Source organism: Pelophylax lessonae (genome assembly GCF_965119305.1).
Source record: "Pelophylax lessonae genome assembly, chromosome: 1".
Classification (NCBI taxonomy): domain Eukaryota; kingdom Metazoa; phylum Chordata; class Amphibia; order Anura; family Ranidae; genus Pelophylax; species Pelophylax lessonae.
In genome coordinates this window covers 232,597,735-232,620,970 of record NC_138768.1, presented here as the reverse complement: position 1 = coordinate 232,620,970, position 23,236 = coordinate 232,597,735, and the positions used below count along the sequence as shown (strand labels likewise).

General features: G+C 44.9%; 1 protein-coding gene across 1 annotated transcript in view; it reads right to left on the bottom strand.

Moving 5' to 3' along the window:
- The window catches only part of SBNO1 (strawberry notch homolog 1), a 189,397-nt gene that overhangs the window by 5,191 nt on the left and 160,970 nt on the right, over window positions 1–23,236 (bottom strand). The window contains exon 31 of the mRNA XM_082243098.1: window positions 5,058–5,251. Coding sequence (XP_082099224.1) covers window positions 5,058–5,251 — 194 coding nt within the window. The remainder of the gene's footprint in view (window positions 1–5,057; window positions 5,252–23,236) is intronic.

The following is a 23,236-nucleotide window of genomic DNA, read 5'->3' as shown; positions in this document are numbered from 1 at the left end:
ATTCTCCTTTAATCTGATTACCAAAACATTTAGGTACAGGAAAAGCCTTCGCCGTCTTGATGGGCTTATTAGTCCCAAAAGGCCTCTCTGTTTCAGTTGCCTCTGCCGGTAAAGCCTCAAGTTTTAAGGTTTCTTGCACTGCCACAACTAGTGCGCTGCCACAACTAGTGCGTCCACCAATGCTTCTTCCTGAATTATAGCAGGAGAAGAAGCGTCCTCCTCACTGTCTGAGGGGGCTTTACCTGGGATAACAGCCCTTGCAGAGGAACCTGCAACTGCCGTGACCATCTCTGAATCTGAGTCAGAGGTGTCAGATAGTATAGGGGTAGGCGGGGGTCGCTTCCTTGACCCCCGTCCCTGACAGGCCGCCTCCACCCGAGCCACCATAGACTCCAAAATTGCTGTAAATGACTCTATACTCTGTGCACCGGCGGGTCCCGAGGCCCCCTCGAGGGAAACAGGTGGGGGAATATGTGTGGCAGGGTCCATAATAACTCCAGTTACTTCCTGGATAATATAATTCAAAAGTAAAGAAAAAAACTTTTTTTTTTTTTTTGACCCTCAGCGCCACAAAAAAGCCCCTTAGTGTTACCTGCTAGGGATCCCTATCGATCGAGAGAGAGAGAGAGATAGACCCCCAGGCTCACCACTTGATGCTCAGAGTTAAACTGCAACAGCTTACAGCGCTGTCTTGACAAACAGGAAGTCTTTTGGCTGGCTGCCCAGGAAGAAAGGAGGCGGCTCCGCCCCTCTGCACGCCTTCCGGCGCCTCCCCCAAGCTCCACGAGGTGTAGGATCACCTCAAACATGGCCGCCCCCATGCTGGAGACACGAGGCTACGCCGAAATGGCGGCTCGTGCGATCCAGCAAAAAAAATGGCGGCGGCCTATACTGAATAGCGGTGTGCTGCAGGGCACACAACACTCTCTCTGCATGGGGATATGGCGTGGTTGGCGGTACCGGCCCTGGCGGACCGCATGGCCGTTCGGGAGGCCTGCTAATAGCTGGAGATCTGATTTGGAAGGCAGTCTACATGTCCGTGGCTTCTGACTGGTAGGTAGCTTATACTTAACCCATAAGATTCCCAGAATGCCACAGATTACATCTTTTAAACATGTATACAATAGATTGTTAGCTCCCAAACCAAGCCTCCTGGCTTTTGCACACATAAAATCACACTCAAAGTAGGAGGATTTGTGACATGTTATAGGATAGAAAGGACTCTTTCTTACCATACAGAGAGGGGCCCGCGTTCACCACAAAACCCGTCAGGGAAAAAGGGGGAACATACTACTCACCATACCGGAACCAGGCGGGCACCAACTCCTGACAGTACCCCTCTCCACCGGGGCGGGAGGGCTGTCGACCGATACGGACGCCGTGACTCATGGTCTTTGGCGTTTCAGCGAGACGTTTAACTCGCGGGTTCAGTCCTTTTAATGGGACTTTGTCGCGGCCGACCCAGCGCGGAGCTATGGCCTGCACGCGCTCGTAGGCTGAACTGGGGTGACCACCGGATCTCAACATCCAGCCCGTCGCCCAGTTCAGCTTTCTTGCTTGAAGATCTCACAGGAACACTGGAGAAAAAAAGCTGTCTAAAAATCCTTTAAGAAAAAAATTCTTGCCAGGACCTAAGATCCCAGCAAGGTATCTAGGTCCTTACTCCTAACTAGACAGAAAATAACTGATTTGCTGAGGCAGAGAGAGAGAGGATATACCCTCTGGGACTGCCCCTAGGGTGTGGCCAGAGCTTTTTAATTTCCTGTCTAGTCCTGCTCCTGTGGAGGCAACATAACCCGAAGGTGGTGTATCACCGAGGACTACGTCTGTCAATGAGCGCTAGAGAAATATATTTTTTCCATAACTGTCACTCTGTTTTTAGCGCCAAAAAATGAAAATCAGAGGTGATAAAATACCACCAAAAGAAAGCTTTATTTGTGGGAAAAAAGGATATCAATTTTATTTGGGTACAGCGTCGCACAGCCGCGCAATTGTCAGTTAAAGAAACGCAGTACCGGAACTCAAAAAATGGCCTTTAAGGGGGTAAAACCTTCCGGTCCAGAAGTGATTAATGTGCTCATTTTATACGCAACTTTAAATATTTAGCTTTCTTATGTCATGCCTCTTCATTGACCATCATTTCTCCAACATGATGCGGTGCAGACAACTGACACTGCAGAGAAAGACTGTAGCACTAGATTGTAAGTGAATCCTGCATTCAAAGATGATGCAGAATTAAATACACTTCATCTTTTGTGGTTTCATCTCTTCTATGAGCTCTGCCAGAGTCAGTTATCACTGCCAAGCAAAAGGAACACAGTAGTTTGAAGTAACCAGTAAAGTCAAGGGAAAAAGCTGTACACCCCCACACCTTCTGATAGAATAGTGCAAAGGGATGCACTAGAAATAGGCGAATAAGCCACATGTTGTCTCAAATTATCACCATTCTGTTTGCAATATATTCTGCAAAGGTTAACAGCACATAGCCGAAAGTTACATTTTCGCAAGAGACGCATCAGACACAGGAAAAAAGGTCCAATTATATTAAGCGACAAAAAGAAGGCGAATAAGTGTCCCTTTATCCATTGACAGGCACAAATTTATAGGGAAAACTTGTACAGATATTGTTTACTTTGTGTAATAAAGACAAGGAAAAATAGATAAAATGAGGGGATGGGCTGCCACTACAAGTCTTCATTTTACACTAATCATTTGTTATCTAGTGGCATTTAAAGTGAGACTCAAAGTCTAACTAAATACCTGCCCTATTGCCATGTTGTTGGTGTCAAATTGATGCTAATCTCTGGATTCTGGGGTCTGTTGGAGATGGGCTAGCTCACATAGAACTACTCAAATTCAAAATGCCCAAAGAGCTAAATATAATAGCATTACCGCTAAATCTTTAAACCTATGTTATAGAAGGCATTTTAAGGCACATCTAAAAGAGCAATAAAAGACAAGCATTGGCACAGCAGGAAAACAGAGCCGAGGGTAGACATGGGAGTAAGTCACGTGTGCAAGTCTCAAGCAAGTCCCAAGTTACTGTGGCGAAAAGCAAGCAAGTCAAGTAGAGTCCCTGCTAGAAGTCAAGCAAGTCAAGTAATTTATTTTGGTCAAGTCACAAATCAAGTCAAAATACTGATCTACCCCAATTTTCACCTTTAAATCAGTTAAAAGTCAGTGGTCAGGAAAGGTTTTGTTTTATTTTCAACATTAACAAAACTGCTTAGTGCTTTTTTTTCTTGGCATATTAACCACTTTAGCCCCAGCCGCCGCAAATGTACTGCGGCAGGCTGGTGCTCCCAGGCAAAGTGCCGTACATGTACGGTGCTCGTCTGGGTGGAGCTAGGGGGCGATCGCGCGCCACCGGAGGCGCACTCCCGGACCTGCTCGTCAGCTGGGGAGCCAGTCCATGTGACCGGCGGCTTTGATGGCCGCCGGCCACTCGCGATCTTTCGCAGCTGAGAGAGAAGGAAAGATGGCTGATGTAAACACAGCCGTCTATCAGTCTCCCTTAGATTATCACAGAGGCTATGTGATCCTGCTATATAGGATCGCATGTCTCTGTGATGATCTCACAAGCCACGCCCCCCTGACAGTTAGAATCACACCCCTAGAGTCACACTTAATCCCTTGATCACCAGTAATGTTAACCCCTTCCCTGCCAGTGTCATTTTTACAGTAATAGTGCATATTTATAGCACTGATTACTGTAGTAATGTCACTGGTACCCCCAAAAGTGTAAAAAATGTCAGTTAGGGGTTCGATCTGTCCACTGCAATGTCGCAGTCCCGCAAAGAAGAAAAAAAAAAAAAAAAAAAAAAAAAAAATCGCAGATCACCGCCATTACTATTTTTAAAAAAAATAATAAAAATGACAAATCTTTCCCGTAGTTAGTAAACCCAATAACTTTTGCGCAAACCAATCAAAATACGCTTATTGTGATTTTTTTACCAAAAATATGTAGCAGAAAAAAAAATTAGCCTAAAATGTTAAAAATTTTCATTTTTACATTTTTTTTTGAGAATTTGATATAAAAGAATGTGAAAAATATTGTTATTTTTTCAAAATTGTCGCTCTTTTTTTATTTATAGCGCAAAAAATAAAAAAAAATAAAAAAATCGCACAGGTGATCAAATACCACCAAAAGAAAGCTCTATTTGTGGGAAAAAAAGGATGTCAATTTAATTTGGGTACAGCATTGCACGACAGCGCATTTGTCCGTTAAATTCACACAGTGCTGGATCGCAAAATAGGGCCTGGTCATTGAGCAGCTAAATCCTCCGGCCTGAAAGTGGCTAAAGAAACACTTTGAATGCCCAAACAGCTCAAAATCCTTTGTCCAGTCATGTTTCAACACCACAGTCACTAAAAACATGTTAAATATTTCAATTGGTAAACAGCCTAAAAATCAGAACACACTGAGGTGTTTTAAGTGACTGTGGTGTCAGAAACATAACAGGCACATTCATTTTGCTTTAACACATCCTGAGAAAATGCAAATATTTAATAACTTAAAAAAGTAAAGTCATTTCAAGTCATAGGTCTCAAGTCAAAGTCAAGTCGAGTCTTATTAATTTTAGTCAAGCAAATCTCAAGTCCTCAAACTGGTGACTAAGTCTGACTCAAGTCAAGTCATGTGACTCGAGTCCCCAAGCTCTGGCCGAGGGTATCAAACTCGGGATTCTTAGGATGTACAAGATCAGCCATACGATGGAGGTAAAAAGATATAATCCAAGTGGAGGGAAAGCCTTCCAAAAAGGTACATAGGTAACAAATTTTGGCATGTTTGGCTGCACAGAGCAACATTTTGAGTTTAAAACATGCAGAACTACTAGCAGAGACTATGTTCATTTTCTGGAAGTTTTCCAAATCTAACTGCACTTTTTTTCTTATATTACATCTTCTACATCTTTATTATCGCAATACATCTGCTACTCAGGAATTGTACTGTTTTTTATAACCCGCACACTTTGGTCAGATTTAGACTACATATTCATGGGCACTAAAAAGGGGGAAGATTTGTACACATTTGACCCCACCAAGTTACCACTTACCAACAATTCTTTGTCCATCTTCAGTTCGTAATCTTACTATTTGCATTTTCACATTGGTACCACTCACTGAGGCAAGAACTCCTTCCACCTTAGTCCATACACTTAGGACAGATCCACAGAGAACATAATACGTCCGGCAGCGAAGACCAATCTCACACACCAGTCCTAGGCTTGCTTTCTTACAGTTGCCTCTCCTAGAGAGAATGTCAAAGTATTACATTTTAAAGAGGAAGTAAAAAAAAAAAAACCGAGAAAAAAAAAGCCCTGTAAAGAGAAAGGCATAATGAGCTAGTATGCATTATGTAGTACTTACCTTAAAACGAAGCCCTCGCCGTGCCGCCACCTCAGCGACAGGACGGCGACATGTCCTGCCGTCCCGCTTCCGGGTTCGCGTCCTCCGGCCATCTGATTGGCCGGAGGAGCGATTACATCACTCCCGGGCATGCGCGCGGGAGCCGCCGTTCTCGGCACTGAGCTCTGAAGGAACGTTCCCTCAGAGCGCCTGCGCCGATGACGTCATCGGCAGTTTGCGCTGTAAATATCTCCTAAACGGTGCAAGTTTGGGAGATATTTATAGCACCTATAGGTAAGCCTTAATATAGGCTTACCTATAGGTAAAAGTTATACAAGAGGGTTTACAACCTCTAAGTATCTACCTAAAATATGTTATACATTTAAAGTGTTCCAGACATTCGATTTTTGTGGCTTGAGCCAGGCAGTCAAGGCAGAGCCGGTAATCACATTAGGTAACCACATCATGACAACTTAAAATAACAATATACATTTTTAAGACAGTTATTTAAAAAGGTAATGTTTTACAGTAAGCTTTTTATTTTTTCCTTTTAGGTGAGTGATAGCAAGTTCAGTGAGCTAACTTCACACAAGAGGATGGTACTTTTTTACTCACCGTAAAATCCTTTTTTTTTTTTCAAACAAGTCATTGGGGGAACACTGCAAAATAGGAGTAATTCAAAAATCCACTGGTGTTTGTGTCCCCCCCCCCCCCCCCCCCAGTAAAGGTCCAGAGAAAAAAAAAAATAAAATGGGATTTTTGACTTACTATAAAATCCATTTCTCTGATGTTCATTGCCAGACAGCTCCTGGTATTTATAACCATTTGGTTATTCTGCCCCCTACAGGAGTAGGACACTAGGCAGAAAAGTTCTGGTTCCACCCATGGGCAATCCCTGGGGGTAAACGCACACTCTCTGCTATAGCCACAAGTTTTGTAACAAGCAGTGTCAGGAGAATAAGAACTCCACAGAGGGGTGGGTGCTATGGTCGTCAATGATCAGTGGCGGAGCTAGACTTTTAAAACAGGGGTGGCAAGGTATTATTTTGGGGGGTCAATATAGAAAGTGTTCAATTACACCGCAATGTCGCAGTCCCTCTAATAATCGCTGATCGCTGCCATTACTAGAAAAACAATTAAAAAAATAAAAAGTTCCATAGTTTGTAGATGTAATAACTTTTTTGCAACCCAATCAAAATATACTTTGGATTTTTTACAAAAAATATGTGGCAGAATACATATTAGCCTAAATTTATGAAAAATTTTGATTTTTCTTCATTGGGAATGTTTTATAGCAGAAAGTAAAAAGGATTTGTCGCAAATTTTATGTTTATAGCGCAAAATATAAAAACTGCAGAGGGGATCAAATACCACCAAAAGAAATCTGGGAAAAAAATACATCAGTTGTATTTGGGTACAGCGTCACACAACCTCGTAATTGTCAGTTAAAGCAATGCAGTGCCATATCGCAGAAAATGGTCTGGTCATTAAGGGGGAGCTGAAGTAGTTAAAGCGGAGTTCCGGGCACAGAATCGTTTTTTTTTTTTTTCAATCTCCCCCTAACAATCACCCTTACACATCGATACATCCGCTAATCCTGGTTAGAATGGTGAAATAATGAGTTTGCAAGAATAAAATATTACTTTATATAATTTCTGATGTGCGGCGCCATCTTTGTTGTGGATTGCCGAGTCCGTTGTGGGGAAATGTCTTCCCTTCTTCCTGATTCCAGTGGGCGTAGGCCTGTGAGTCAAGAAATGAGAACAGTGGTCGGCCGCCCATGTGACTGCAAAGTGCATCATGGGAGGGCCGAGGAAGAGCTCCCAGGACGCATTGCGGCAGGAAGTGACGAGGAGAGCCGAGGCACAGGAGGGAGGAAGTCCTTTGAAAGGTGAGTATACAAACCTCTGTAAACAGGTAAGTGAAAAAAAAAAAACTATGGGAATATCCAATTCTGACTCAGCGGAGAGTAAGGAATACAATGCAGTAATTATTAGAAATTGAATTTTGTGCCCGGAACTCCGCTTTAAAGGGTCAGTTTTTTCAGATAATTTTGCCCATTTAAGACTTTTTTCTGAGCGGTCAGGGGATGGTAAAAACAGACAACTCAAAGTCTAGATCACAACTGGAACCCCTCCATGTGGAACCGCTCCACTGGAACCCCTCCCTACATGTGCCACAGCTTTGATGGTTTATGTTAAGCCTATGTGAAATTTGGCTATCCAGGTCAATGGGGCCATGCCACAACCATTAACCAAACACTTGGCTTGCTGTTGTGGCTTATTAGCCCCATAAGAAATCTGCCACTCTGCTAAAAATAAAAAAGCAGGATTTAGGAGATTATAAATAATTTTGCCCCCTTTACTAAATCATTGTAATGCCACCCATATTCCTGTCCTTTTAAACAGGGTGACTGACAGTAAGATGACACTAATGCTGCACAGGTGTTAGGTTACTTTCACCCTGGTAAAAGGGCAAGAATTTGGGTGGCATTACAATGACTTATTAAAGGGGGAAACATTTTTGGTAAGGAGCATAGACTGTACAGGAACAGGCGCTTCTACTACTTGGGCAAAACTGTCCCTCACCTCAGTCACTGCAGGCTGCCCAGGAACTCCTTTCAGAGCTAATCCATCCCACAAGACCCACACCAAGACAGGAAGACCGCGGGAATCGGGATGAAGATTTAAAGCATGTGATTGACAGACAGCGCTTCCGATGCACCCATTGGCTGTGTAAGTAGCAGGAGGCGGTGCAGCCTGCAAGATTTAGGCTGCACCGACTCCTGCTGCCTCCCCAGCCAATGGGTATTTGAGGTTCTCCTTAGTCCCTCCCTCATGACATCACCCAGAATTGGGAGGACACAAAGTAAGATACAGGACGATTGTCTGGTCTTCCTGTCTTGGTGTGGAATGGATCGGCGCTCCCCTGTGATTACACCACTCCTCAGGGGCGTTGCTAGGTGGGAAAAAGACAAGGGGCTTCAGCCCTAAAGTAAATTTGATGACCCCCTCCCACATTTTAAAGTACCACCCAAGCCCCTCCCACATTTAACAGTACAGCCCAAGCTCCTCCCAATGCCCCCCTCAGTCAAGGGTCAGACATGGGGTGCTATGGAGAGGAGAGGACAAAGGAGAGGAGAGAATAGAAGAGAACAGGGGCATCAGGAGGTCAAGAGGAGAGAACAGAACAGATAAAAAGGAGGGGGGGGGGTCAGGAGGAGAGGAGAGAACAGGGGGGTCAGGAGGAGAGAACAGAGGAGAGGAGAGAACAGAGGAGAGGAGAGGAGAGAACAGAGGAGAGGAGAGGAGATAACAGAGGAGAGGAGATAACAGAGGAGAGGAGAGGAGAGAACAGAGGAGAGGAGAGGAGAGAACAGAGGAGAGGAGAGAACAGAGGAGAGGAGAGAACAGAGGAGAGGAGAACAGGGGGTCAGGAGGAGAGGAGAACGGAGAGGAGAGAACAGGAGTAGAGGAGAACAGGGGGTCAGGAGGAGAGGAGAACGGAGAGGAGAGAACAGAGGAGAGGAGAACAGGGGGTCAGGAGGAGAGAACGGAGAGGAGAGAACAGAGGAGAACAGGGGGTCAGGAGGAGAGAGAACAGAGGAAAGGCGAGGTCAGATATGGGGTGGTACACCAATGAAGAACAGACCCTCCCAGTTTGACCCATAAAAGCAAAAAGGGGCTTGATAAAAAAAAGGTAGTAAAAGAAATAAGTGTAAAAAAGGATAACCGCGCTATGTGAAAGAAAAGGAAGCAGCAGCTTCAAGTGTGACAACATCAAACAATAAATAAAATAAACCAAGCTGCGCTAAACTATATAACAGTGCTATGACCACACGTGTGTATGTGATGAAAAGAAATAGTTTTCATCACATACACACGTGTGGTCATAGCACTGTTCTATCGTTTAGCGCAGCTTGGTTTATTTAACGTAAAATAAATAAGTAGAAGGGTGGGACCTGTCTAGGGGGGGATCTGATTGTTCAGTAGAGAAGGAGGCTTAGTTCCTGAACTCCGTTATGTAAGCGCCTGACAGGAGAAGGGAGAGAGTGTGGTGAGGTCACAAGATGCAGGACGAAGAACCACCTCACAGGCTGAGGATGCGAGATCGGTCCCGCCCCCTGCCAGCTTCCTTCCTGACCAGCGGCTGTGACCCCCCATATATACAGCTAGAGACCCCCACCCCTCCATATACAGCCAGAGACCCCCCCTCCCATTTAGAGACATATCCCCCCATATACAGACAGAGCCACCCCCCCATATAAAGACATACCCCCCCCCCCATATACAGACAGAGCCACCCCCCCACCCATATACAGACAGAGCCACCCCCCCCACCCATATATAGACAGAGCCACCCCCCACCCATATATAGACAGAGCCACCCCCCCCCCCATGTACAGACAGAGCCACACCCCCCCATGTACAGACAGAGCCACACCCCCCCCCATGTACAGACAGAGCCACACCCCCCCCATGTACAGACAGAGCCACACCCCCCCATGTACAGACAGAGCCACACCCCCCCATGTACAGACAGAGCCACACCCCCCCATGTACAGACAGAGCCACACCCCCCTCCCCATGTACAGACAAGACACCCCCCTCCCCATGTACAGACAGAGCCACCCCCCCCCATGGACAGACCGAGCCACCCCCCCCATATATACAGACAGAGCCACCCCCCCATATATACAGACAGAGCCACCCCCCCCCCATATACAGACAGAGCCACCCCCCCCCCATATACAGACAGAGCCACCCCCCCCCCATATACAGACAGAGCCACCCCCCCATATAAAGACATACCCCCCCCCATATACAGACAGAGCCACCCACCCATATACAGACAGAGCCATCCCTTGAGACAGTCCTACTCAGAGATTCCAAACCTTTAAGCAGATAAAAGCCCAAGAACACACCTGTCTTGCAGAGCAGCTACATGGGATGTGACCACTTGCTGTCTACCTTCTGTACGATGTGCCCAAAGAGTCACATGGTATGCTGACATCACCAGGGTCCTTCTACTGGGCAGTAAACTAGCTGCTACCTTGGTCTATAAAGGTAATTGGAAAAGGGGCGGAGCCCCGCATATCGGCTCCGCCCACCCCGACATCCATTCTCCATTTTGACAGCTCCACTCTCTTACTTTGCAGCCGCCCCAACTAATCACTGTCTGGATGCCTACCAGCTCTCCACCTGCCTCCCTCCGCAGCTCTCGTACAGTGATCCCCTGTGATTCCTCCACTGCCATGCACCCACCCAGGATCGGGGTGGCAAGGACTTTGTCTGGGGTGGCAATTGCCACCCCAGCTAACCCTCTGGCTCCGCCACTGTCAATGATCAGAGAAAAGGATTTTACAGTAAGTCAAAAATCCCATTTTCACTTTTGTTCCTTGACGGACACAGCTCATGGTATTTAACACTGATTTGGGATGTCCCAAAAGTTATGAACATGAGGGGTGGGAACAACCAAAAAATTCTTAAGGCTAAACAATAGCCAACCAGGCAACAGGGGCTCAAACAACCAGAGTCCACCTGAAAAAATACACCCTCAAAGAGGATCAGGTCGGTCCTCTTAAACAGCAGCCTGCAAAAACTTGCGCCCAAAGGAAGCATCCACAGATACAAACACATCCACTTTATAGTATTTTTTAAAAGTGTGCACCGACGACCAGGCTGCCGCCTTGCAAACGTGCGTCACTGACATCGGATGACAGAAGGCCCAGGAGCCACTAAGCGTCCTAGTAGAGTGCACCTTGACAGGGAAAAGGAAGAATCTGACCTCTGATGGAAAAGGCCTGAACCACCATATGTCTGACCCATCTGGAAATGGTCACAGAGGAAGCGGACAACCCTTTTCGAGCTCCATCCTTGAGCACAAAGAGTGTCTGATTAACTAAAAGACTCTGTAGCTGACAGGCACACCCAAATGCCCGGACCACATCCAAGGCAATTTCCATAGGATGTTTGTTTAGGCCTGGGACACAGGGAAGGCAACACATTGTCTTCAAATAAAAATCAGAGACCACCTTTGGAAGGACTGACAGATGGGGCGAAAAACCACCTTATCCCTGTGAATCACCAGGTAAGGTGAACGGCAGGATTATATGGCACCAGTTCCGACTAAAAAGACCACCTTCTGAGACAACGGAAGCAGGGGAATCTCCTGAATATTTTCAAAAGGAGACTTCTGCAGAGCTGAAAGCACCTAATTAAAGATCTCAAGGCAGCAACAGAGCCTGCACTGGAGGAACAAAATGTCGGACACCCTGAAGAAAAAGGTACGCACCAGGGAGTGTGGCCAAAGGTCGTTGGAAGAAGACCGCCAAAGCCGACACCTGGCCCTTGATGGTACTCAAGAGGCCAATTTCTGTTTAACCACTTGCCGACCGCCGCACGACTATTTACTGTGGCGGTCAGCCCCTACTGGGCAAAGCGACGTAGGGGTACATCGCTCGCCCACGAGTCTCTAGGGGGCGTGCGCGCGCCGCCGGGGGCACGCTCCTGCCCCCCGCTCGTTTACCAACATCCCTGCAGGAGGATCGCAGATCGTCGCCATTACTAGTCAAAAAAAACAAAAATGACAAATCTTTCACGTAGTTAGTAAACACAATAACTTTTGCGCAAACCAATCAAAATACGCTTATTGCGATTTTTTTCACCAAAAATATGTATCAGAAAACAAATTGGCCTAAAATGTTAAAAAAATAAATTTTTACATCTTGGGGGGGGGGGGGGGGGGGGGTTTGGAATTTCATAAAAAAAAAAAAAAAAAATGAAAAATATTTTTTCAAAATTGTCGCTCCTTTTTTGTCTATAGCGCAAAAAGTAAAAAAAAAAAAAATCGCACAGGTGATCAAATACTACCAAAAAGAAAGCTCTGTTTGTGGGAAAAAAAAGGACGTCAATTTCATTTGGGTACAGCGTCGCACGACGTGCAATTGTCCGTTAAAGTCATGCAGTGCCAAATCGCAAAATAGGCCCTGGTCTTTGAGCAGCCAAATCCTCCGGGGTTTAAGTGGTTAACACCATGTTGAAGAAAGATTCAGATCAGAGCCCCTGGGAAGGAGCAAGAAGGAACCCCAAGAGAGACTCACCATAATATGCAAGTAGTGGTAGATCTTCCTAAAAGTAGATTTCCCAGCTTTAAACAGTGTAGGAACCACAGACTCAGATAAACCTCTATACTTTAGCACTCTGTGTTCCAACAGCCAAGCCGTTAAATCCAGCGACTGTAAAAGCAGGATGGAAGATGGGTCCTTGTGACAGAAGATCCTCCCTGAGAGGAAGCTTCCAAGGAACGTCGGCAACCAGCCGCACTGGATCGGCACACCAAGCCCAGCGAGGCCAATTCGGGGCCGCTAAGATGACCGGAATCCCTTCTGCCTCGATCCTGCATAGAAGTCTGGGCAGAAGCTTGAGAAGGATGAAAAAGGTGTAAATCTGCTGATACTGACCACACAGGGCCACCAGCGCGTCTGTGGCGCCCGCCAAAGGATCCCTTGACCGAGCCACAAACTCAGCACCTTTCTGTTGAGCCGAGAAGTAAACAGATCCACCTCGGGAGTGCCCCACCAGAGACACAGCTGATGAAACCCCTTCAGATGAAGGGACCAGTCCTGTCAGATTTGATCAGAATCTCCTTTGCAGGGACCTCATATGGAACTGTGCAAACGGTACCGCCTTGAAGGTGGACACTATAAGGCCCAGCACTCGCATGCAAGTCCGAAAGGACTACCATCTGTTGGACAGCAGGAGACTGAAATTGCAGCCTGCAATTTCTAGAGTTTGTCCAGAGGAAGGAGCACTCTGGCTAAGGCCGAGTCCAGAGTTACGCCCAGATAGTCCAACTTCGCTGATGGAACCAGAGCAGAATTTCTGAAAGTTCAGAATCCAGCTGAACTCTCGAAGTCCGGATTGTAATCTCCAGGTTGTCCACCAGAGCAGAGGGAGATTCCACTCGCAAAAGGAGATCGGCCAAGTAGCCCAGTACCATGATCCCCTGTTGGCACCAGGGCTAACACTTTTGTGAAGACCCCGAGGAGCACAGGCGAGACCAAAGGGTAAAACCACAAACTGATAATGCTCCTCTCCCACAGCAAAGCAGAGAAAACGCTGGTGATTGGCACATATTCGAATGTGAAGGTAGGCATCCTTGATATCGATAGAGGCGAGGAAATTCCCATGACGCAGTGATGCCACCATCATTCGAATGGACTTCATTCTGAACTTCTGTACCCACACAAAGCAGTTTAGCATCTTGAGGTCCAGGATTGAATGCACTTTGCCTTCCTTCCTGGGGACTTTGAACAGATTTAAGAACCCTGAACAGGAGTAAACCCTGAAGACGTTCCGAAGTCGGAACCGGGACAATCACCCCTTGAAGGAACAGGTCTTGTACTGCACCAAACCGGCCCTGCAAGTGGTCTTGGGACAGGCACAAGTAAGCAGGAATAAACCTTGCCGGGGGACAAGAGCAAAACTCAATCTCATCTGGCTTGAGTGACTTTGTGGACCCACTTGTCTTACACTAGGGAAGTCCACGGGTCCAGAAGCCAGCAAAGACGTCCCCCCACCCCTGATACAGGTGAAGGAGCACCTTCATGCTAAAGGAGCCTTGTCCATGGGTCTGGAGAAGCTTGATCTCGGCTTGCCAGATCAGGTTCATTTGGATCCTCCTGAAGAGGCCCTGAAAGGCTTCGAGCCCTTGTCAGTCGACCCCGAGGGACGAAAAAAACTTGTGAGCTGAGAAGGAATGCCCACATCTACGATGAGGTTCCTTGCCCTTAGTAGCCTGTGGAAGAAAAGTACTCTTCTCCCCCCGCCCAGTGAGACCTTTAGGGATGTCATCCAGGGTAGCTCCAAACCTCCAAATAGGTGATCTCCTTGGAAAGGCAGATCAGTCGAGGCCTTTTTCGTCTGATCTGCAGACCAGCACTTAAGCCCAAAAACACGCAGAAGAACCACAGCCAAAACCGAGGCGAGCCATCAGGAGAGCTGCATCCAAAGAGGCATCACAGCCCCTGGACCAGCTGGTGCACGAGCTCGACAAAGGCGGGGGTAGGGGGTGGGGATCACGGCGTAAGAGCTTAGCCCACTCAGTCAGAGTTTGCGACACTTAAGGGACTTCGCTTAGGGACCCCCACTGGGACGCTTTGGTTGTCCCCACTCTTTAGCAACAATTCTGTCAAAATAGGCAGGGAAAGGAAACACCTTTGTCGCTCTGGATGACTTGTGAGTGCCAAAGGGTACCTGCGCCCCTGTTGCAGCTTCAGCTGCGTCCTCCATCTTCAGGGTCTCATGCACAGATACATTCAGTGCATCCACCAGCGCCTTTTCATGCGCGGTTGCAGATGTGGAGGAATCATCCTCCCCATTTCCAGGTGCATGGTTGCAGACCCAGCAAGGTGACCCACGTCCGCAGCGGCTGAATCAGATTCAGGATCAGATGAGGCAGGGGAAGGTGGGGGGCGCTTTTTGCTAGCCCGTCCCCTGCAAGCCACCTTCACCCAGTATACAAGGGACTCCAGGACTGCCGTCCGTGCATGCATGGATGGATGGATGTTGGGACCCGGAGGCCCTCACAGCCTTTAGAGAGGAAATCAGGTGGGAAAATGTGTGCCAAAGACTCCATGAGACACCAGGGGGACCCCACAAAAGTGTGTAAAAAGCTGCTAAGGGAAAATCCCCACTGTGCTGGCAGCACCATCTGGTTGCCCGGCACCAAGCGATCCACAGCAGAGAGGGAGAGCACCCAACCAGACTCAAAACCCACAGAGACCAGCACCTGCAGAAACTAGGATAATCTGCACTACGCGTGCAGGGATCAGAAGTAAAATGATCCAGGAGTCAGCACCAGGGGATGAGGAGGGGCTCCCATCGCCGTAAACGCCCCCCACAGGGCTCCACTGTCATGGCCACCGCTACTTTCAATGGCAAAGTACAGCAAAATGGCCGCCAGACAGCACAATCAAGGCCGCAGTGTACAGAACACAGGCTACAACAAAATGGCGGCCCACGAGGTATACAGGGACCCAGAATTGGGAGACCAGGACTCAAGGACAGATCCAGGCAGGACGGAGGGCCCTGGAAGGAGCCCCCACCAGGTACAACCTCCTACCCCACCTGCAATCGATCGTCCAATCCCAATTGCCAGTGAGGGCCCTGCCACCACCCCAGGAAAGTGGCCATACCACCAAAACAGCTGCAGCATATGCGGAGGGGGCAAGATGAGGGACTCGGCAAAGGGGGGGACCTGTGGGAAGGAAGGGAACCCGGGGGTCCGACCGTCCCAAGGAGGGGCAATCGATCGTCCAGCTGCAGCCTAAAAACCTCCAGGAACCAGGCGGGCACCGCTCCAGACAGAATTCCTCTCCATCGAAAAAGGGTGCTGTCTGCCAGGAGGAATGCTGTGACTCGGGCCGAGACCCAGGTCGTATATATGTGACCTCACAAGGCGCTTACACGCAGACCAGCCCCTGTCCGGTGGGGCTAGGTCTTGGCTAACCTAGCGCTGAGCTGAAGTCTGTGCACGCTCGCCAGTCTAGAGTGACTATTGGATCTAGATTATCCAGCCGGTCGTCAGTCCGGCAGTTGATTGTAGATCTCACAGCAAAAATCCAGGAGGAAAATGTTTCTATGTAAAAAATTTTGCCAGGAGCCATGTAAGGAACTAGGCCCTTACTCCTGACTAAGCAAACAAAAAACAAAACTGAGTGGCTCTAGCAGAGAGGAAGTATACCGCCTGGGAATGCCCATGGGTGTAGCCAGAATTTTTTTTCTGCCTAGTTTTTCTGCTGTAGGAGGCAGAATAACCCAATGGTTATGAATACCGGTAGCCGTTTCCGTCAATGAACGAAAGAGAAAAAAAATCTATTTTCAAGTATGTGAGAAAACGTATGTCTTCCAAGTTCAGATCACTATTTACATCAATTCTGCAGGAGCTGACTCCCTAATTCAGTAACACCCTCATTTTAATACAATTTTCTTGAGAGCCTCTCTTTAGTTTCAAATGGTTAAAAGCATAACATAAAAGGTTACAGAAAAAAAAAAATCTACATTTTCTATTCAATTGGATGAAGATGGATAATCAAAAGCAGGAAAAAAATGTTAGGCTACATACACACAGGCAGAAAAAAATGCCACGTTTAAAAGCATTTTTCCTTTTATGCCTCTAAACACTATGTATTATCCAGTGAGGTGGATTTACTAAAACATTTTTTTTTTTTTTCTTTTTTTGGTCAAAGCTTAATTAAAAAAGCTGAAGTTAGAAGCTGATTGACTACCATGCACAGCTGCATCAGATTTTGCACATCAACCCCAATGTGTCTATGCACATTGTGGTCATATATTTGTATTTTAGAGCAGCGTTTGGAGGAAAAAAAAACGCAAACCTGCATTCAGACAGGTGTACTGGCGTGGTTTGTGCATATGCATGTATTTTAGCCCAATGGTCTCTCTCTTGGGTAAGCAATCAGTGACTCTCTTCCCCTCACTGCAATTTATTGATACATCAGTAAATTACATTTTTGCTTTGTTGTAGCTATTATATATATATATATATATATATATATATATATATATTTATAAATAAAAAACGCCTCCTGAAGAAGCGGCTTCTGCTGCGAAACATGTAGAGGATATACAGTATATTGTGAATTATATGCCCTCAGCATCTGTCTGGGGCTACTATGTGACCAGTTATCAATTCATGATAACCTCAACAGACAGTAAGTTAAACAAACATGTTTTATCACAATTGTGCATCTACAGTGCCTTGCGAAAGTATTCGAACCCCCTTGAACTTTGCGACCATTTTGCCACATTTCAGACTTCAAAGATATAAAACACATTTTTTGTGAAGAACCAACAACAAGTGGGACACAATCATCAAGTGGAACAAAATATATTGGATATTTCAAACTTTGTTAAATAAAAAAACTGAAAAACTACTGGGTGTGCAAAATTATTCAGCCCCTTTACTTTCAGTGCAGCAAACTCTCTCCAAAAGTTCAGTGAGGATCTCTGAATGATCCAATGTTGACCTAAATGACTAATGATGATAAATAGAATCCAGCTGTGTGTAATCAAGTCTCTGTATAAATGCACCTGCACTGTGATAGTCTCAGAGGTCCGTTTAAAGCGCAGAGAGCATCATGAAGAACAAGGAACACACCAGGCAGGTCCGAGATACTGTTGTGGAGAAGTTTAAAGCCGGATTTGGATACAAAAAGATTTCCCAAGCTTTAAACACCCCAAGGAGCACTGTGCAAGCGATAATATTGAAATCGAAGGATTATCAGACCACTGCAAATCTAGGAAGACCGGGCCATTCCTCTAAACTTTCAGCCTATACAAGAAGACTGATCAGAGATGCAGCCAAGAGGCCCATGATCACTCTGGATGAACTGCAGAGATCTACAGCTGAGGTGGGAGACTCTGTCCATAGGACAACAATCAGTCGTATACGGCACAAATCTGGCCTTTAAGGAAGAGTGGCAAGAAGAAAGCCATTTCTTAAAAGATATCCATAAAAAGTGTCTTTTAAAGTTTGCCACAAGCCACCTGGGAGACACACCAAACATGTGGAAGAAGGTGCTCTGGTCAGATGAAACCAAAATAGAACTTTTTGGCAACAATGCAAAATGTTATGTTTGCCATAAAAGCAACAAAGCTCATCACCCTGAACACACCATCCCCACTGTCAAACATGGTGGTGGCAGCATCATGGTTTGGGTCTGCTTTTCTTCAGCAGGGACAGGGAAGGAGGTTAAACTTGATGGGAAGATGGATGGAGCCAATACAGGACCATTCTGGAAGAAAACCTGATGGAATCTGCAAAAGACCTGAGACTGGGACGGAGATTTGTCTTCCAAGACAATGATCCAAAACAAAGCAAAATCTACAATGGAATGGTTCACAAATAAACATAAGAATGGCCAAGACGAAGTCCAGACCTGAATCCAAATCGAGAATCTGTGGAAAGAACTGAAAACTGCTGTTCACAAACGCTCTCCATCCAACCTCAACAGCTTGAGCTGTTTTGCAAGGAGGAATGTGCAAAACTGATAGAGACATACCCCAAGCGACTTACAGCTGTAATCGCAGCAAAAGGTGGCGCTACAAAGTATTAACTTAAGGGGGCTGAATAATTTTGCACGCCAGATTTTTCAGTTTATTTGTTAAAAAAGTTTGAAATATCCAATAAATTTAGTTCCACTTCATGATTGTGTCCCACTTGTTGATTCTTCACAAGAAATTACAGTTTTATATCTTTATGTTTGAAGCCTGAAATGTGGTAAAAGGTCGCAAAGTTCAAGGGGGCCGAATACTTTCGCAAGGCACTTGTATAAATTAATGTTCCAGTCAATAGAATTAAATTACGAGCATACACCTTAGCACACAAACAAGGGTAACTACGCCCTGGATCAAGCATTTTTATGCTGAATCTTTATGCACGTTCCTGGCAGAAAGGGTAAATGGGTATATTTTTTTTAATATGCCAGTATGCAAAAAATAAAAGGTACAGGCGGGCCCCGGGTTACAAACATCCGACTTGCAAACGACTCCTACTTACAGAGAGTCAACAGAGGAGAGGGCGAGGGGAGAAATCTAGCCCTAGGAAGAGAAAATTCACTCCTGCAAGAGTTCTCATGGGAAAAAGGTGTCTCCATTGAAGCTTTATCACTAATCCTTGTTTCCACAACCCAAAATTTTCAAAATCCAGTTGTCATTAGGTACAGAAAGTGAGGTGAAATCTTCTAAACAGGGCTACAGACAGCAAAACAAATGGTACAGGTGTGTTTACCCTTCCTTATGCTATCCAAAAACAACCTTAAAAAATTATTATTTTGGCTGGAGCTAAACTTAAAAAGTGTACCTGTTCCGACTTTTAGACTTAAGAACAAACCTACAGTTCCCATCTTGTTTGTAACCCGGGGACAGCCTGTACTCAGTTCTTGGAGGTATGAAGCTGATCACCTTCCATTAGGGTAGCTGTGTAAAAGGTATTCAACTTAATCTTGGGATTCAATAGTTTAACTTTGTTTAGCAGTGTGCATGCAGACATATGGTACTGTGTCACAACTCCTGGCCTACCAGCATGCAAAACAATCAGTTAACTACCACAGGACGCTAAATAATTTTACAGATCCTCCACCAAGTGTAAAAGGACCCTATCAGGGTGGTTTTAAATGCCAAAATAACCAACCTGCCTGTTGCAGGGAATCTGGAGAATAGGATCACCCCTAAAAGCTCCCAGACAAAACAAAGTTTAAGCAAATGGGGACAAGGGGAAAAAAAAAACCCGTAACGGAAACGAGCGCAGAGATGCACGTTTCTGTAATTTGCAAAAACGTGCCAAAATGCAGAACATATTTTTGAGTGTCAATCATTCTTAACCACTTGCCGACCGCTCACTGAGCTGGTACTGCGGCAAAGTGGCTCGTTATCGTCCAGCGACAAATTGGCCTAAAATGTTAAAAAAATTTGATTTTTAATAATGTTTTTGGGAATGTTGTATATCAGAATTATATATATATATATATAGTTATATATCAGAAAAAAGGACAAATTTAATTTGGGTACAGCGTCGCATGACCGCGCAGTTGTCCGTTAAAATAACGCAGTGCCGAATCGCAAAATGTGGCCTGGTCAGGAAGGGGGTAAAATTTTCCGGTCTTAAAGCGTTTAAAAATACGCTCATTGAGGATTTTTTTGTCAAAGACATGTAGCTAAATACATTTTGGCCTAAATATATGACAAAAATTGAATATATTGGATATTTTTTAACTGTCAAAGAAGAAAATGTCAATTTTTTCGCAAAATTTTTGCTCTTTTTTTTTTTATTAATATCCCAAAAAATGAAAAGCCCAGAGGTGATCAAATACCACCAAAAGGAAGCTCTGTTTGTGGGGAAAAAAAAGGATGTATATTTCGTTTGGGTACACACACACACACACACACACACACACACACACACACACACACAAAAGGGCATTTTGTCATGCGATAGCTGGGCAAAAACATTAAAATGTACCATCTCCAAATGAAGGGTACAGGAGCTACTTTGGTTTGTTTTTTGCCCATAGGGCAGCCCATTCATGAATTGTTGTGCAAAAAACCCACACAAAAAAAAAAATTTAGTCTCTCTGATGTGGATAAGGTCTGAGTTAGTTTGCAATTTTTCTAAACCACTTAACAAGGTTGCTTTAACAGCTGGCAAAAGACCGACATCCTTTGACTTTCAAATGTTAATCAGTCCAAATGTAAAAATATATTAAAATCGTTTACGTTTTCTGCTCTGGGGTTTGGATGTTGCAATTGTCCTGCAAGACAGTACAGCTATCAATTCTAACAGCTTGGTTAAAAATAGGTAACAGATGATGTGGAACCATTTCTGGTACCATTTTGGTAAGCCGTACCGCTTCTCAACTATCCAGTTACTGTGTTTCTCTAGTGACCACTGTTCTTTGCCAAAGTAATTTGTCTGTTTTAGTTATTAGACTCTTGTGCTCAATTTGGTTTTTCCCCACCTCTTGGACTGATGCACCATTGACTTTTTGGCTTTGGAATTGTTCCTTCATGCTGCTTTGAAAACTCACAAAGTACTTTCAGCTGACAAGGCTATATAACATTTAGGTCAAGAGGATTCACCTTTACAGCAGTCTATTTGTAAGTTAGCTACTTCAACCTTGACTCTTTATGTTATGGTACACACTTTGTTAATACCACTATATTTAGACATAATGCTCTAGTATTAACCATTTAAGAGTAATCAATTCCCATTTTGAACAGGTGGATGATGCAGATTAGGTCCAACTGATTAATGTTCATAGTGAATGCTTCTGTAGATCTAAGTATATCTCTAGCTCAAAACTATTTTGCCCTTTATTGAACAGTCAGAACTGGTGTTAGTTATTTTTGCTATTGAGCTTTCCCTTAACTTGCTGTCCTGGGAAAACAGTCACTGTGGAATAAAATGAGGGGAAATCTCCAATGCAGATACAGGCAGCAATAGCATTTTGTTTAGGCATAGACTTGTACTTAATATACGGGGGGGAGGGGTGATGGGTCCCTCAAAGATTATATGGCAAGTACAGAAATCTTACTGTCTTCATCATATTTTGGGAGAAGGAATTCAGAAACAGTCGTACAAGTACAAAAGCAGTCTGAGGGGTGGGCTACAGTCACCAATAGGCCCAAGAAGAGTTTAGAAACCTCTTACATTTCGAAGGAGATATCCATGTCTGTCTATATATAGAGATAGATAGGAGATTATATATATATATATATATATATATATATATGCACACATACATACACCCCTCTGCAAATGAAGGTCATAATGTGCTAGTATGAATTACATACTAGCACATTATGAAAGACTTACCTAAAACGAAACCCTCCAGCGGTGCATCTTTACCCTGTTTTTCTTCTGGGTTCATGGACAGCCGCTGTTCGATTGGCCAAGCCACAATGAAGTCACATCATGGAAAAGAACAGGGGGAACCAAAGGTCAACCCAAAAATAAAAGAACCAGCAATGGTGTATTATACAAAAATACTTTATTGAAAAATATCCAGTCAAAAACCAATACAAATCTAAAACCCTTTATGGTTAAAACCATGCGGACAACATTGTTACACAGAGCACAATATTGCAGGCCCACTCGCACACTTTCACTACACCAGTGCACAGCCAAATAAACGGATTTGAAATGAAAAACAGCCTGGGAAAGGATTTCAAATCAGGGAGCTTCCCGTTCACTGGAACCTGGTTCCGCAAGTCAGGATAAACAGTTCACCAGGGCCAATTATTTGAATATCAATAGGTCAAGGCTGTGTATAAACCATAAAGCCAGTCCTGAGTTTGAAGGCTCATGCAGGCACGTAGCCTCCTATTGGGGTAGTATGCTATAGCAAATTCGCTGTGCCAAGTCCTTACAGATAGAGAAATGGAGAAACCAATGTTAATCATGGGATTGAAGTTATGAAGCTTATAGTGGAGGAGGAAACGTTATTAACATTACAGGAACAAATTACTGAAACTAGGGATGAATTAGAAGCCTTTAAAGATAAAACAGACTTTGACAAACTTAAAAAAGAAGTTGATAGGGTACAGAGGAATCTAAAAATCACCAAGCAATCAAACACGATCAAGAGGGTTGGGCGAGGGGAGAAATATTTGACCTTACACCTAGAAGAAGCAGCAGTAGATCCAGACGGCGAGGTAACTCGCCACAAATTGGATCTAAAACTAGATCATTACCCTCTGGTGGTAAAGAGGATGATTTGAGATCGGTAGCTTTTTAAAATCAGGAGCCAACAGGGATCTTTGATCTTTGAAGTGCGTGGCGCAACATAGGCAATGACATCACGACAATATCAGCAAGTTATGGGGCCGATACCGATATATCGGGAAAAGTGAATATCGGCCCTCTGATAATCGATCCCTAGATCGGATGGACCATTTTCAGGTCGAAGGATTTATGCCTCTTCCTCAGGAAAGTATTATAGACTCATCTATTCTGATGGGGCAGTGGCGACAAGGACTTTGGTTGTCACTGATCCATCGGAAAAGTAGTGGATGCTGTAGTATCCCTCCTTGAAGGTGATGGGGAAATATCAGAGGATGAGCAGCCGATAATAGATCCCTGGAGAAGAAAGCCCAATCTTATGATCAGATCTACATCTTTGCCCCAGTTTAGGAACAAATGCCTAGAGGTGTTCTTGGATTTGATAACGGAAGATCTTAAAAAGCTACAATGGGAGTTCAACTTTACTGACAATCTTTCCCCTCATAGGTTGAACTGGATGGACTGATGTCTTTTTTCAACCTTACTAACTATGTAACTATGTAACTATGATGAACGAAGACCGCTA